This window comes from Acartia tonsa, chromosome 1 (genome assembly GCF_053477335.1).
Source record: "Acartia tonsa isolate MP-2025a chromosome 1, ASM5347733v1, whole genome shotgun sequence".
Classification (NCBI taxonomy): Eukaryota; Metazoa; Arthropoda; class Copepoda; order Calanoida; family Acartiidae; genus Acartia; species Acartia tonsa.
In genome coordinates, this window is record NC_137260.1 from 62,873,719 (window position 1) to 62,890,203 (window position 16,485).

Genomic DNA, 16,485 nt, shown 5'->3' on the forward strand with positions numbered 1-16,485 from the left:
TGAAATGTATCATTGATATCTATTGTATTGCAAAAAAATAAGATAATTATAATCAAACTATAAAAGTTAGGTATTATAATAATAATTAAAATGTAATAATATTTAGTAATTGATTTGTAACAGGTAAGATAAAATGATGGATAATTATAATATTGTAAATTACAAATGATAGTGATGACTATATAATGATAATTAGGTAATAATAAGTATTTGGTTATTTAATTAAATTAATAAACAGATAATGGTAATAATTAGCAATTGATTTTGAGTTGTAGTTGGTGGATTACTAATTGGTTAGATAATATAATTGATAACTGTAGTTATTATACCTGTTACCAGAGATGGAAAGGTAGAGAGTGTACTAAAACTGAAGTTACCTCTGATCCTAAATACCCCCCTGCAAGAAACAAGTTTGGATGAAATAATTTTTTTGGAGCCTTCGGCTTAAAAAATTATTTCATCCAAACTTGTTTCTTGCGGGGGGTAAATACATTTCAGGGGGTGGTGTAATAATAGTAGTTGTTATAATTTACAGAAAAAATTTATAATTTCTTAGAACCCCACCCCACTTTAAGGGGCTGTTGCCGAAAAAAATCACATCAGAGGGGAGCAATGTTTTTACATCCCCAAAACCGGCATTACCAGCCGGTTTCAGAGAAATCCCGGTCAGGCCTGTCGGCCAGCTGGTTCGGCCGTGGTCGGCCGCAAAAAGTACGGCAAAAACGGTGTTTTTTGACGGTTTTTTGCCGATTTTGACCCAGGCCACTTTGGACGGCCGTCCCGGCCAGGGTAATTGGGGGAAAAAAATTGTGCAAAATAGCAATGAAGGCCAATGGCCCATAGAATCCAGGGATATGTGTCCCAAGCCGGTCGGCCGCACGGTCTGGCCGCACCGGCCCGCCGAAAATCCGCAAAAACAGCGATTTTTGACGATTTTCGCGACCTTTGACGGCCGCTGCCGGCCAAACGGCTGGGCCGACCGCCTCCGGCCGCACATCTGCTGAACCGGCTTGGGATGGACTACAAAAAACCTGGAATACACGTGGCTGCGCCACGCACACACGCCGCGCTACGCGCGAAAAACACGGCAAAAATGGCCATTTTTTGGGTGCGCTAACTTTGCCGCCATTTAAAGGCCGGAAGACAGCCGGCAATTGCCTCCGGCAACACTAAATGATAGTTAGAGCCGGCCATTGTGGTTCTGTAGGTACCTTTAGATTTTTTGTAGCCCCTCCGGGAGGCCCACAGTGGCCAATACGGCAGGCCTGGTAAAAATTTGTTTTGAAGTGCTCTAACTTTTCCGCCAATGGGGGGAAAATGTTGGGGCATGATTTTTCGCGACCCCATCGGGCCATATTTTCAGGGTTTTCAAGGAAATTACTGTAACTTGAAAAACCTGCGCGTTATTAACAATCAAAAAACGAGAGGATAATTTGAACGAAACGTGAAATGGAGACTTTTTTTCCGCAATTTTCAACTTTGCGCGCGCGCTGCGCGCGCGTTTTTGCTCCGATTTTGGAAATTCCAATTGTCCTAGGTCCTCCTGGCATTCAAGAATCCATAGCAATTTTCCTTTTTAAAATCGGCCTCCGGCCGCCCCCCTGCGGGGGGTGGTGAGACTGCGGACCCCCCATTTTTGACCCCCCTTACAAAATTTTTTTTTTTCCTTGAACTTCATGCGGCTAACTTGGTAAAATATTACATATTTCGTTTCACTCATATTCAAATTTCACCCCGTTTAATTTTAAATTTCAGGTGGCAAAAACAATTTTGAAGTGAACAATATTCTCAAGTCTAGTCTGGACCATGCAAACAATAAAAACAAACCAATAAAAACCTCAAATTCATCGGATGATGAATTAAATAGCAAAGGCAAGGACGAAATGGATAAAATGTTTTTTTATAATGGCAATTTAATTTCTGTGAAGTACAATTTGAATCTTAAACTGAATATTTTCCTTAAAAAAATCTTTAATGATAATAGGTGGAGTATTGGCAATTTCAGGCCATAGAAATAGTAGGTATATTAAATAGTAATATAATCTTTCCTGTTTTTAAATGTTTGTTTCTAATGATGAATTTAGATTTAATAGAGCATTTGACAGAACTATAACCAAATATTTTTTAATTCAGGGAGGGAGGGGACATTGGGTTGTACATTTAACCATTCCCCAAAGTTTTATAATAACGTTTACTTTTTCGCTGGCTTAACAACTGTGGGGACTTTGGTTGAATTTTGATTGGTTGGTTTCTTTAAGTTTAGTGTCCAAACGTTTCAACCATTAATTGTTATCTATAAAAGGGGTATTCTTGCTTATAATCTCACTAAACAAAAAAAAACTCTTATTCATTATCTCTTGACTGAAGGAGACAATGGTAAAGTAAAGAAAAGCAATGAGAGTGGCTACATATCCGAGGAGGACAAGAAGAGCGAGGATTCAATTGCTACTGCCACTGCCGCTGATGATATCAATGCACAAGTTGATGATGAAAAATGTACAAATGATCAGAATGACACAGAAAAGGTACAGATTTATAGTAATAAAAATAAATTATTAAAACATATAAACAACATATATGAATGGTTTCGTGTGTTTTTAAAATGGGACTATGTACGAACGTGAGCAAGCGATTCTCAACACCTTCCATTCTAAATGTGATTTTAGTAAATATACTAGGGTTATGTTAAACATCGTTATATTAATTTTAAAAAGTTAGTTTCACTATGGTTTTCTATGAATAAAACTTTGAAATGTTAAGCATTTTTTGAAAATTATCATTAAATATTTTGTTGAGTACAAAGGTTCAAATAAAATAACACGCCAATATATAATCAACTGCTGTAAATTAAGTAAGTATACTAGTAAAACTGTTTACAATATTACAAGTTACCATACCTTTTTCTAAATTAACATTTTTCATCAAAAAACTTTAGGTACATTTGTGTCACTGCAGTTAGAACCCAACAAAACATTTGATGAGTTATATTTAAAAATGCCTAAAATGTCAAAAAAAATTCATATATAACGATAGTGAAAACTTTTTAAAAATTGACATAACGATATTAAACACAACCCTAGTATATGGATCTTGGACAAAGTAGCTTGAGACAAAGTAGCTTCAGGACAAAGTAGCCTCCTAAGGAAAGTAGCCTCCACTGTTAATAAAGGTCATGGCCGCAGCGCTCAGCCCCCTGGCCTGCCTAGCCGCGGGCGCTCGGCTCCCTAGCCTATAGACTAACCTAACCTAACCAAAAAATTTTAAAAACATTATTAAAACTTGTAAAAACAATATTAAAAATTGTAAAAAATCTATCAACTACTTTTTGCAAAATCCATGAAATTCTAAACCACGACCTATGTATTATCAGTTGATGATATTTTTAAATAAATGTTCTGAGGCTAACATAGGTTAGGTTAGGTTAGGTTATAGGCAAGGGGGCCATATTGGAGACTATTTTTCTTAGGAAGCTACTTTTCTTAAGTAAATGTCCTTCCTGAAGCTACTTTGTCCTGAAGCTACTTTGTCTTGAAGCTATTTTGTCCAAAGCTACTTTGTCCGAAGCTACTTGCTTGCTCTCGTTCGTGCATACTCCTCTTTATTCTTGAATTATAACCACTGAACATCTGCTCTCCAAATTTCTTTGTCTGTATTTCCATTCCATATTACTTATCAATCTAAATGATTAGGACAATGATAAAAATGAAACTGCACAATCTGAACCAACAACTACCACTGAAGTAACAATTGAAACTGAAGACAAACCCAAAGATTTGTTTAAGAATGATGAGACTACTGTCACCAAAGAAAGTACAACTGACGCCAATGATAAAAAAGAATCTCCCAAAATTGAAGAAGGAGTTGTACTACGGAAAAAGGTTTCAGAATAAAAGTTTACATTAAATTTAAATTTGAAGATTAGTTAGTCATCGCACCGTTTTATAGACAGCTTTCCGCGGATATTAAATGAAAAATTACAAGATTAAAAACAAGTTTTTATAGTCCTGAAGGACCGAAGGGCCTGGCTATCAAAACTAGTATTACTATTACAATTCGTAATTGTATTGGAAGTATAATAGTGTGATGCGTTTGTGAACTCGAACCTTTATCCTTTTGTTTTCCTTATCATTAATGTCAGTTTGGAAAGCGGTGAAATTCAAATGTTCATAATTGGACGCGGCATTCAAAAACAATGCTTGCGCATGGACCATAAACAAAGCGAGCATAGCCATCTTTGATCTTTCTTTCAAAATGTGCGGATTATCTGCGTGATAAAAAACCATGTATTGTCAGAATTGTGGTGTTGTCCGTACTGAAAAATACCTTTGATTGCTTCCCGGCTTTACAGGAACAAAAACTTCGGTAAGAATTCTTTCTTTAAGCATTTTTAATGGAATGGAGTGAATTTTAAAAGACGGCAAATTAATCTTTCATTTTTACTTAAATTAGACCAAGTAATTAATTTATTTTTGTATCAGAATATTTTAATCGTAGTCTATAATGATTTTGTTTATGAATTTCAAACTCGTATTTAATTTTTGATTAATTTTAAGCAAAAAAGTAACCCTAGTATTTTATATATTTAAACATAATTTCGAATGCACGCAACCTCTCATAATGAATATTTACTTTATTAAAAAGACGATTGTTCCAAATAAGAAAAGATTTATTCTCTCTTACAAGATTTATTTTATCATGTATTTAACATTTTAATATTTGATTATTAATTTTGTTATTTTCTATTTCAGCATGACCGTTTTCATACAATAAATTGTATTAGTAACTATGCTGGTTTTGTCTCTTGTGGGGAGTAGCAGGTTTCGTACGTCTGTACGCAAAGATCTGGTAAACGGCCAGCCAAATGCCGTTGTACCGAAACAATGAAAACGGTATGAAGTCCAGTCAGCCAGTCAGAGCCAGTGACAGTTACCGTATGTGTTGAATGTGAATAAAATTCTACACGTGACTATAGTTGTAATTAGTGTTAACAAAAGTGAAAATGGCACCTAAAAAGACTAGGTATGAATTATTGTCGGGCAGATTGCCTATGGCAGTTGAAGTGATAACCGAAGAGTTAGACAGAGTGATGCAGGTAGTTTCAGACACCGCAGACATCAATGTTAATCTCGCCAAGGAATGCATCCTTGTCCATGATGCGAACCTAAATCTGGAACGTACCATGAGCGGTCTTCAACAGCTGGATGTGTTAATCCAAGATGATATTAACCTAAAGGATTTTTATAGTGACATTATCACGGCACGAAAGAACTATAGCGAGTTGAAACTTACATTAAGTGCCATAGATGAGCTAAGAGCGATAAACAATGAGGTTTTAGTTCTTGGTGATGATCTTGCAGCTCACAAAAACAGTTTGCAACAACGTTGTATGCAAATAGTGAAAGTTATTAGAGGTGATTACATACCTCTACCAACTAAAATTATCAGTGATATGACTAAACTGATGGAGACGCTGGCAAAGGCTAAGCAAGAGCCTGTTACGCCAGTCTCGGGTGCCTTGGTAGATTCTATGCTGCCATCATTTGGCGCCCAATCGTTTGCTGCCAGTCCGATGTTCTCGTCTCATGGGTACATGCCACGCCTAGACGAGAAACTCCTTCCCAGCTTTGATGGGCAAGAATCTTCTTATGCGCAATTTAAGGAGAATTTCCAGAAGCTTACTACTGGATATGAGCCCAGCTACCTGCAGATGGTGTTAAGTTGTGAACGAGTAATGAAGGATAAACCGTTGAGGCTGCAGTTGCAACAGATTGCCACGCATGCAGCGCAATGGACGTATTTGGACCAATTGTTCAAATCTAGAACCAGACAGATGTTGTGTATTTTCAACAACTGGGACAAGAAAGGTAAATTGTCCGAGAGCGGCCAAATTGTTAGCGCTCTTGCTGAGTTCTCAGGTGCCATCAACCAGCTCGAGCAAATGACCAAGGCTGATGGTAAGGACGCAGTTTCTACAAGCCAATGGCTCACAGTTTTATTGTTGGAGATGCTGTCTAAGAAACTGCCGAAAGAGTTTTCAGACAGGCTTGACCTTGCATTAGGGTCAATGGATGTTCCAAATGTGCCTAAGTTGCTGGATATATTGGAACAACAGAGGGGCGCTCTTTTAATGCGCACCAGTCATGGCTTGGACACGCCATCCAAGAAGAAGGGTAATCCTGCCGCAGCTGCGGCCGCCGTAGGTAAACCTGGTAAATCTAAGATGAAGCAGTCATGTTTTTTTAATGGCTGTAATGATATGCACTTACTTTACAAGTGCCCAAAATTTCATGACCTGTCAGTGCCAGACAGGAAGAGTTTTGTGGAGAGTGCTGGATGCTGTTGGCTTTGTTTGCAGAAAGGGCATAAATCTGTGGATTGCCCGAAGGCAGATGTAATAGGCGGATGCAAAGTGAACAATTGTGGTCAGACCCATAACAACCTTCTCCATGAGAGTGTTGATATGGCTGCCGCCGTCTATGAAGCACATACTTCCCCTGAGGCGAACCTAATGTTAATGTTACAACAATTAGACGTCGTTGATATTAATCGCCAGAAGGTCCCAGTGTCCGCCATGTGGGACACTGGTTCAACTATCCCAATGGTAACCCAGTCACTTGTTAATAAACTTCAGTTACCTTTTACTGGACGTTCAGCAAGAATTTCTCTAGCTGATGGTGAAGTTAAATGTCTCCCGACGGTCAAGCTATGTTTAGTTGATCGACGCAAGAATTATCACATGTTAGAACCTGTAGTAGTGCCTCTCATTGGTCCTAAAGAGGCGATGTGCTCCATGAATCCTGTGGAGGCAGCTGTTTTATTTGATATGAAACATGAAGATTTTACTTTGGTTAATGGGCAGGTGGATTTGCTCATTGGGCACCTGCGCCCGTCGATGTTTCCCTACTCTGAACGCTCAGTAGGAGAAACCATGCTTTACTCCAGCTTGTTTGGATCTGGATATTTTGCTGTGAGTGCTAATGGATTAGCAAAGAGTAGGTATGTTGTCTGCTCAGATTTCGAGTTGGAAAGTGAAGCTATAGGGTTTTTAAAACCAGAAAGCTCAGATGTTCAGCCGCAGCCGACTGTTGGTGCTGCTTGTGACGCTATTGATGAACCTGTTGGTTCTGCTTGTAACGCTGTTAATGAACTTGTTGGTTCTGCTTGTAACGCTGCTGATGAACCTGTTGGTTCTGCTAGTGCTGCAGCCGTTGACAACATAGCTACGGCGGGTGTTGCCGTGGCTATTACTGATAATGATGTTAGTTGTGCTACAGTTAATCCTGATGATATTGGTGATGATGCTGTAGCCGTTGATAACATTGTTACGGCGGGTGCTGCCGTCGTCGTTCACAATGATGTTGTTAAATTTGTTTGTGTTCCAGCCGTTTCTGATAATAAGGTTGGTGCTGTTGTGAATCAAGAATCGACTTGGTTGCTGCCAAGCTTGCCGCCCGACACAGGGTAAGAGGCCTGCAATATGGCGGGTGGAAATATGGCGGGTGTTGCCGCCAGAAAGTCATTGAAAATTTTCAAACCACACATATCTAATCTACAACATAAACTATTTATGTGTGAAAATGATCTTTTAAAGAGAAAATATTACAAGTTATATGTTGAGCTTGTGAAAGGAACCTAAATGGGTTCTGTAAAGAATAAGTATTCATTATTCAACTAATTTTATTGTTCATATCTAAGCACAAAAAATTCTACAAAACTGTTTAGACTTTTAAAGCAGATTTTAAAAGCAAAAGTTCGTGTGTATTAACTACCAAATGATTTTTGCAGATTTTTAAATCGAGAAAAATAGATTTTTACAAATTATTTTTCGAGGTATTTTTTTTTCATGGTTCACGTTTACTTAAAAAATGTTATTTCTCAGATTCTCATATGAAATAATGCATTAAAGTAAAGAACACAACATGTAATATTATTATGATAATGTTTAAAATATTCCTCATTATTATTTTAAAAGATTATCGCAAAAAATCAAGATATTTGTTTAAATATTGTAAGCAAATCAAAGATTTTCTTTCATTCCGGAGGCAGAGATTTCTAACAATTCATGTACAAAAGTTTTCTTTCACTCCGGAAGCTGGGATTCCTATTAATCCACGCGTAAAGATTTTTTTTACATTCCGAGAGCAGAGATTCGTAGTAATATACGTACCTAGCGATTTCGGACAATTTTAAACCTTGAGAAAATACTTTTTAGCAATTATTTTCCTAGGTACATATATTTTTCGTTCATGTTTAAGCATTTATAATAATGAACACGATGTATGGTATTATTAAAATATTGATTATTATTTTATGTGAATGTCACAGAATTAATTTAAGATAAACTATGCATATTTTAAATTAACTTTACCTTCATTTTTATCGCATATATTAAAATTGAAGCAGTATTTTGTTAAAGAAATTACCCATTTCTTAAAATTTATAATTGACGCAAATTTCCTTACAAATTTGTTTAAAATTATAAATGAGCTCAAAATTTTATTTCCAACGCATAAAACTAAAGTTTTCTATTCGAATACATAAGTTTTCTTTACGGATTTATTTGATCGGGACCTGGGATTTTTTTGCGTTAAAAATCTTAGGTACGTATTTTTTTAATTTTGGATGCGAAGCATTATTGTCGTTTCTTGTTTAACAGACGTGAAATATGATATATACAGATAAGAATAGAAATGAAACACATTTGATCATTTTAAAAAATATCTTTTGTATTACAAGCATTATAAATAATTTAATATCAACTATATATTAAGATTATTATATTTTATCTCATTCTGAAGATTACCTAAAAACAAAAAAGCAGTAATTTTATGAACACAGCAGATTTACTTTGATTTGTTTGATTTTATTCGATGAGTATAGCCTAATGAAACTGCTATACAAAGCCTTCCAGCTCTGTTTCCTCGGCCGAAGACACTGCATAACAGCAAAACTAAAGCTTAAGAAATATCTGATAATTTTGAAAAGATTCTTTCATAATTTCTTTGATTCCTTCTTTATTTGAAGATTTTAACTTTGGAACATTTTTCATTCTATCTTTTTCAGAAATGTTCGTGAATTGAGCCCCGCGCCAGGAATCCTGTTCACGGTTACACAAAAAAGAAACAAAACATAACCATAAACAGGACTCGTCGCACGTGGCATTATTATAATTGTAGTGCGTCGGTTTGATCTGCAAGCCTTCGAGGTTCAGGTTGAACTGAGGCCCCAATTGCTCTTAATTTTAAGAAGACTGTTAATCCTCCAATGATTTGCTGGTCCAGACCAAAAAATCTAAGGGATTTTTTAATTAAGGCACAACTCCCACCAGTAATTACAGAGAGAAGGTCAAGCAGGGTTAAAAATGGATTTTCCCACTGTGGTAGAAATTGTAAAATGTGTCACAATTCCCCCCGGTTTTGTAAAAGTGTCATAAACACTAAAACCAATGAAATCTTCCCTATTTTAAGCACTCTAGACTGTACTAGTAAAAACGTTATATATCTTATTACTTGTAGGAAAAACAGTGGATCCTGTGCAGTTAGGAGACCTCAGTATGTGGGCCAAACAAGTAGAATGATCTCCAGCCGTTTTAACGAGCACAGCCACTCAATCAGCACTGGATTAACTACAGTTGGAAGTCATTTCAAGGCCCAAGGACACAATCTACAGGACTTGGAAATTGTCCCAATAGAGAAAATACGAAGCACAGACCCCTGGATACGCCTAGCTAGGGAAAAACTTTTGATTAGGTCTTTTGATTCTGCTCTCAATAAAATTGTGTAATTTGCTTCACCCAACAAACATTTAATCATCAATTAAACAAAAAAATCCTTTCTCAAACAAGACCCATCTTTCCAACAAATTTCTTTTTCAACACATAACATTTGTTTGCATTTTCAGAGATCTACTAAAAAACCCTCATCATTTAGTTTGTAAAAATATTTTATTTCTGAACATTTCTTTAAACTCAAATTAACTGTGTGCATTTGCAAATTTTTATAAAAAAAACTTTTAAAACACAGTTAACATTTCAAAGGATTAAGCTTCTTTGATATTCAGGTTATCTTTTAACTCAAATCAATTGTTTGCATCATCAAATTATACTTCCAAAATTCTCAAATAAGTCAACATTTTATACCATGTAGTTTTCATTTCATGTTTCATCAAAAAAATGTACACATTTTTTCACTTTTTTGGTTAATTCAAAAGAACACCAATTCTTCCTCCATCCTAAAACCTAAACAAAGCAGGATATCATAAAGATTAAAAATTTTTCCCATCTCAGGAATAACTCCACCCATTTTTTTAACAGATTTCAAAATCCAAATCGCCGCCCATAAACAACCAAGGACAAAGATAAATTCATAACCTTTTCATAACCCCCCCCACTCCTCCCACTTTTTTGTCTCCTCCCAGTTTTTTTTTCTGTCTCCGCCTTCAACCAAACTCACCATCCAAAACTCCGCCTATTTTCTAACCATCAAAAAAATTCCTTTAATTAAAACTATGCCCCGCCCCATAACTCAAACAAGGCCAAGAATTATTCCCTACTCCTCCTTTTTAAAAAACTAATGTTTTAATCTTGTATTTCAAACTTTTTCAGTAGTCATCTGTATTCTATGGTGATACCTAAGATTCAAAATAATTTGTGACATTGTTCTATATAAATGTATGTTTAATATCTTTGATCATATTTGCTGTTATCTAATGTCTCATGCCTATATTTTTTTAGACAAAATGAATTGAAAATGATTGCTAAAATCGAAATATATCTTCATGTCTTAGAATAGTGTAAATTTTTTTAAAATAGGTTGAAAAACATACTAACTTTAAAATATAAGAAGACTGTATAAATAAGTACACGGAAAAGCTTATTATCTATTCAGCCAAAGAGAAATTGCCAAATAAACACTTTTTGAGACTTTTCTTTTACTTTGAGCTTAATTTAAAATTCGCATATGCAAAAATGCAATTTTACTTTCATTTGATGTTTTATTGATGAATTAATACAGTTCTTTTATATGTTCTTAGATATAAGGATATTATATTTTGATGATATGTTTAGATTAAGGATAATTTTACTTTATTTGATTATTCTGTTTATCTAGATTTAAGGATTGTTTCTTATCTATCTTTTACATAAAGATTTGATCGAAGAAAGATTTACGTATGCATTTTCACTTTTCTTTAGCAAAGATATTTGTTTGAAAAGAAGTTTTTTAAGTAATTATTCTTCTTTTATTAAAAAGTTTGAATGAATTATTTGATGATTAATGCAGATTATGTTTAGCATTAAGTTTATTTTAATATTAAGAATATTATTATTATCATTATTATTGATTAGGTACCTAATTAAAGTTTGGGTACTTATTTAAATTATTATTATGTATTGCATTACATGGTCTAACAATTTCAAATAACCATTTGTTTATTTCGAAAAAATTGTGAGGCCATGAGAATAAGTGTTATGAGTGAGTAGTGAATGTGTAAGCTTTCAATGAAGAATGTTTATTTCCTATTCCTTTATTCCTACATTTTTGTGGAATTGTGTCATTTGTGTTAGTGCGAGTATTCGTGAATATTACTACTAGCAAATTTGAGGCCAAAGGGCCAAAATTTAAAACTCTTGTAATTTATGTGGTTTTGAATTGTGACTTTTGTGGACATTGTCTGCACACAAAGTTGAAAAAATTTGAATAGTGTGGTGTTCGATTCCCCACTTTCAGGCGGGTGTGTATTGGAAGTATAATAGTGTGATGCGTTTGTGAACTCGAACCTTTATCCTTTTGTTTTCCTTATCATTAATGTCAGTTTGGAAAGCGGTGAAATTCAAATGTTCATAATTGGACGCGGCATTCAAAAACAATGCTTGCGCATGGACCATAAACAAAGCGAGCATAGCCATCTTTGATCTTTCTTTCAAAATGTGCGGATTATCTGCGTGATAAAAAACCATGTATTGTCAGAATTGTGGTGTTGTCCGTACTGAAAAATACCTTTGATTGCTTCCCGGCTTTACAGGAACAAAAACTTCGGTAAGAATTCTTTCTTTAAGCATTTTTAATGGAATGGAGTGAATTTTAAAAGACGGCAAATTAATCTTTCATTTTTACTTAAATTAGACCAAGTAATTAATTTATTTTTGTATCAGAATATTTTAATCGTAGTCTATAATGATTTTGTTTATGAATTTCAAACTCGTATTTAATTTTTGATTAATTTTAAGCAAAAAAGTAACCCTAGTATTTTATATATTTAAACATAATTTCGAATGCACGCAACCTCTCATAATGAATATTTACTTTATTAAAAAGACGATTGTTCCAAATAAGAAAAGATTTATTCTCTCTTACAAGATTTATTTTATCATGTATTTAACATTTTAATATTTGATTATTAATTTTGTTATTTTCTATTTCAGCATGACCGTTTTCATACAATAAATTGTATTAGTAACTATGCTGGTTTTGTCTCTTGTGGGGAGTAGCAGGTTTCGTACGTCTGTACGCAAAGATCTGGTAAACGGCCAGCCAAATGCCGTTGTACCGAAACAGTAATTAACAATTAAGTATAACATTTTATCGCTTCAAGATAAAAATAATATGATTTCAAATTATTTCTAGTCTTATTCTAAGATAAACTTATTATTCCTTGAAAAAAGGTACTAATTGAAAAGCTGTTTAACCCTGGAGGCGGTGGGGGCGGCATACAGGGGGGTGTCCACTCCAAAAGAACCCCCACCCCAACGTCTTTCCGGGAGTCCCAAGACGACCCGAGCTGCCCGAACGAGTTTAGATCCGCCGAAGCGATGGATTTGATTTTGATTGATTTGGCCTACAGAATGTTTTCTAGACAATGGAAGCTTGCTTCGACTACCAGGTAGGAATCAGGGAGGAAGGGGACATTGGGCTATTTATTACACTAGTCCACAAAGTTTCATAATAACGTTTTCTTATTCGTTGGCTTCACAACTTTGGGGACTTCAATCTACAGAAGGGGTAATTTTTTGTATGATCATTGGGGATGTAATTCTACAATTATGTATTGTACATCAATTTATCAGCCAAGGTCTTATCTCTTTAGATTCCTCGGTAACTCTCAACGTTTGTTTACACGTTCTGCCATTCGCAGGCCTAGCGCTATAAATTAATAGTGTCCAAACGTTTCCACCAACAATATAATACAAATACTGAATATTTTCCAATTTTAATTAGAAGTTATAATTTTTTTTATCCCTTGTCCCTCATAGAAAATAAATACTATTTACCTCAAACTTTGTAAAAAGTTTATCCTATTATTTCAACAGAAATCAAATAACAATATCCAATCAATAATATATTCTATTTTAAATAAAACCATCTTATTCTTCATTTTAAAAGCTTAACAATATCTTTTTGACATTTTTTGCATTCATAAAACTTAGCAAATACTGTAATATATAATTTTTGTCCAAGTATGATAATTAAAAGTGGCTGCATATATATTATTACTCCACGGTTTCCCTCTAAGTTTCTATTCAAGAACAGACACCCCCTTCCCCTCTGTTTTGAAATAAATTGAAAATAAGGGATGTTAATTATTCATGCTTATCTCAGATAGTTTAAAGTTAGATTTTATTGGAAATGTAGACCCGCAGTTATATTCCCGCCAGGGTTAAAAAAAAGGTATAAGAAAGAAGAAAAACAAACTACCGTATTTATTTTTAACTAAAAAAAATAGTGGGGGGGTTCTTGTTCGCTAGGCACTTTAAGGTAAACAACAATTAGTCCTACGTCACATGCAAGCACTACAGTTCTTTTCCCAATAATTCCAAGTTAATTGATTTTTGTAAGCATGACCCCAAAAATGTAGAATTTTATAAAAAAGCAAACATTGAAGATGTAATATGTAAAAGGTTTTTAATGTGAGGCTTAATTGTTTATCTGTGGTTTTAATTATGTCAAATTGAATAACTTGCCTTTTAGGACATCACTGCTTGTAAGTACAATTATTAAATATTAAATAGAGCACAAAAGATGATTTTTATAAGAATTTCATTACACACATGTATATTTAGACATAAACCAAACAAATATTCAAATCAAATAATTATGTCCTAGATTTGAGAAGAGTGGTGAAACATTGCTGCTATTCGCGCACGACTCCAGAATCCTGCCAGGTATAGGCCAGCAGGCCCTGGCTGGCGTGTGTGCCCACCAGAATCAGGGGGTCAAGCTGGTCAATATGGAGGACAGTGTTGTAGAGGCACTGTGTGAAAAGCTGCGACTCAAAAAGGTTGAAGGCAAGGAGGGGATTTATGTGCCCGAAGGTAATTTATTTTTATGAGCGCAGTTAATCTTTTTGAATATATTGTCCGTTTGTCCGAAAATTTTCGACATTATCAGCTTTGATTGTATTACTTTAATTGTTGTATAAACTAAATAAAACTAATTTTAAAGAATATAATAAGCAATTGAATAAAAAACCTGTTAATAAAGATTTTGTACTAGATTACACCATCTTCACTAAGAACATACACTTTGCTGTTCTTTTTAGAGACATTTAGTCAGCTTGCTTTTTAAATTGCATTATTAAGATGAATTCAATATTTCAGACACAGATTGGTTTGTGAGCAAACTTGCATTCACAATGTCTCAACAATCATTCAGCTGGTACAGAAGTGTTGAGGTAAGAGTGAGAGATATGGAAATGATAGATAATTCTCCCCCCCCCCCCCCCCCCCAAACTTGTATTCACAATGTCCCAACAATCATTCAGCTGGTACAGAAGTGTTGAGGTAAGAGTCAGAGATATGGAAATGATAGATAATTCTCCCCCCCCCCCCCAAACTTGTATTCACAATGTCTCAACAATCATTTAGCTGGTACAGAAGTGTAGAGGTAAGAGTCAGGGATATGGAAATGATAGATAATTCTCCCCCCCCCCCAAACTTGTATTCACAATGTCTCAACAATCATTCAGTTGGTACAGAAGTGTAGAGGTAAGAGTTAGGGATATGGAAATGATAGATAATTCTCCCCCCCCCCCCAAACTTGCATTCACAATGTCTCAACAATCATTCAGTTGGTACAGAAGTGTAGAGGTAAGAGTCAGGGATATGGAAATGATAGATAATTCTCCCCCCCCCCCCAAACTTGTATTCACAATGTCCCAACAATCATTCAGCTGGTACAGAAGTGTTGAGGTAAGAGTGAGGGATATGGAAATGATAGATAATTCTCCCCCCCACCCCCCAAACTTGTATTCATAATGTCTCAACAATCATTCAGCTGTTACAGAAGTGTTGAGGTAAGAGTCAGAGATATGGAAATAATAGATAATTCTCCCCCCCCCCCCCCAAAAACTTGTATTCACAATGTCTCAACAATCATTCAGCTGGTACAGAAGTGTTGAGGTAAGAGTGAGGGATATGGAAATGATAGATAATTCTATCCCCCCCCCCCCCAAACTTGTATTTACAATGTCTCAACAATCATTCAGCTGGTACAGAAGTGTAGAGGTAAGAGTGAGGGATATGGAAATGATAGATAATTCTATCCCCCCCCCCCCCCAAACTTGTATTTACAATGTCTCAACAATCATTCAGCTGGTACAGAAATGTTGAGGTAAGAGTCAGGGGTATGGAAATGATAGATAATTCTCCCTTCCCCCCAAATCTAGCCCCCGCTACGGGTCCCAACCCTGCGGGTCCTATTTATTAACGTAAGGGGGCTGCCAGTGCCTAATAGAACCAACCTAACCTAAACAAAAAATATCATAAGGTTGGAGAGTGTTTCTTTGCTCGAGAAAACACTTCGAGGGAAACCTTCAAATTTACCAACCATTGGTTAAATTGAGGAGTTAAGGCACAATTGTTATATTTCTAATGGGATTCCTTTACTTTTTAGAAAGTTTAGGAGTAGTCCCTTTCGTGGCAACTTAAGGGGCGATTCGTCGTATTTTTAAAGTGGCTTTTTATAGGGAATTTTAGGTTTTGTTCGGTTGGGTGATTGCCCCACAGGGCTAGGCAATTTGCCCCGCAGGGTTAGAGCCCCCCGCAGTGGCTAGAAATAGGAGAAAAGCTACTGTGAAAAATACGTAGAATCGCCCCTTAAGGTGCGTTGTCACGAAAGGGACTATACCCGAAAGTTTTACTGTACTATGTGTAAGTAAATAAAAAATGATGATTTTTCATTTTCAAATGATCAACCCAACTAAAGTTGCTTCTTCTTAAGAAATATAAAAATAGTTATTTAATTCTTCTGAACAATCATGCAGCTTCAGTTTCTACGAAAACAAGAACGATTCCTTAAATAGCTTGTATAACAGTAAAAAATAGCTTAAAACCATGTAATGAGCTGAAATTAGACTGTAAATTACACTTGTACCCAAAGTTTCATAATAACAGTATCTTATTAGTTTGCTCAAAAACTTTGGGTGCTATATTGATTAGTTGAATAACTATTAGTGGTAAAACTTTTCAACCAATAATTTTAATCTACAGAA

At 35.3% G+C, this 16,485-nt stretch overlaps 2 protein-coding genes and 1 long non-coding RNA gene across 3 annotated transcripts in view; all 3 read left to right on the forward strand.

Annotated features, from left to right (window-relative positions):
- Positions 1-16,485, forward strand: part of LOC145328425 (uncharacterized) — a 31,181-nt gene that overhangs the window by 8,430 nt on the left and 6,266 nt on the right. The window contains exons 9-14 of the mRNA XM_080172116.1: positions 1,756-1,872; positions 2,368-2,525; positions 3,690-3,878; positions 12,662-12,879; positions 14,100-14,308; positions 14,594-14,667. Of these exons, the coding sequence (XP_080028242.1) occupies positions 1,756-1,872; positions 2,368-2,525; positions 3,690-3,878; positions 12,662-12,879; positions 14,100-14,308; positions 14,594-14,667 (965 nt within the window). The remainder of the gene's footprint in view (positions 1-1,755; positions 1,873-2,367; positions 2,526-3,689; positions 3,879-12,661; positions 12,880-14,099; positions 14,309-14,593; positions 14,668-16,485) is intronic.
- Positions 3,961-8,664, forward strand: LOC145326313 (uncharacterized). The gene is made up of 2 exons (XM_080169602.1): positions 3,961-4,362; positions 4,749-8,664. The coding sequence occupies exon 2, from the start codon at positions 5,000-5,002 to the stop codon at positions 7,463-7,465; it is 2,466 nt and encodes an 821-aa protein (XP_080025728.1). The 5' UTR covers positions 3,961-4,362; positions 4,749-4,999; the 3' UTR covers positions 7,466-8,664.
- On the forward strand, positions 11,897-12,456 carry LOC145315851 (uncharacterized). The gene is made up of 2 exons (XR_013878168.1): positions 11,897-12,035; positions 12,422-12,456. It is a non-coding gene; the product is annotated as an uncharacterized LOC145315851 (long non-coding RNA).

Bases quoted from the DNA above. Each gene is read 5' to 3' on its own strand.
- LOC145326313 (XM_080169602.1), top strand. From the start codon at position 5,000: ATGGCACCTAAAAAGACTAGGTATGAATTATTGTCGGGCAGATTGCCT.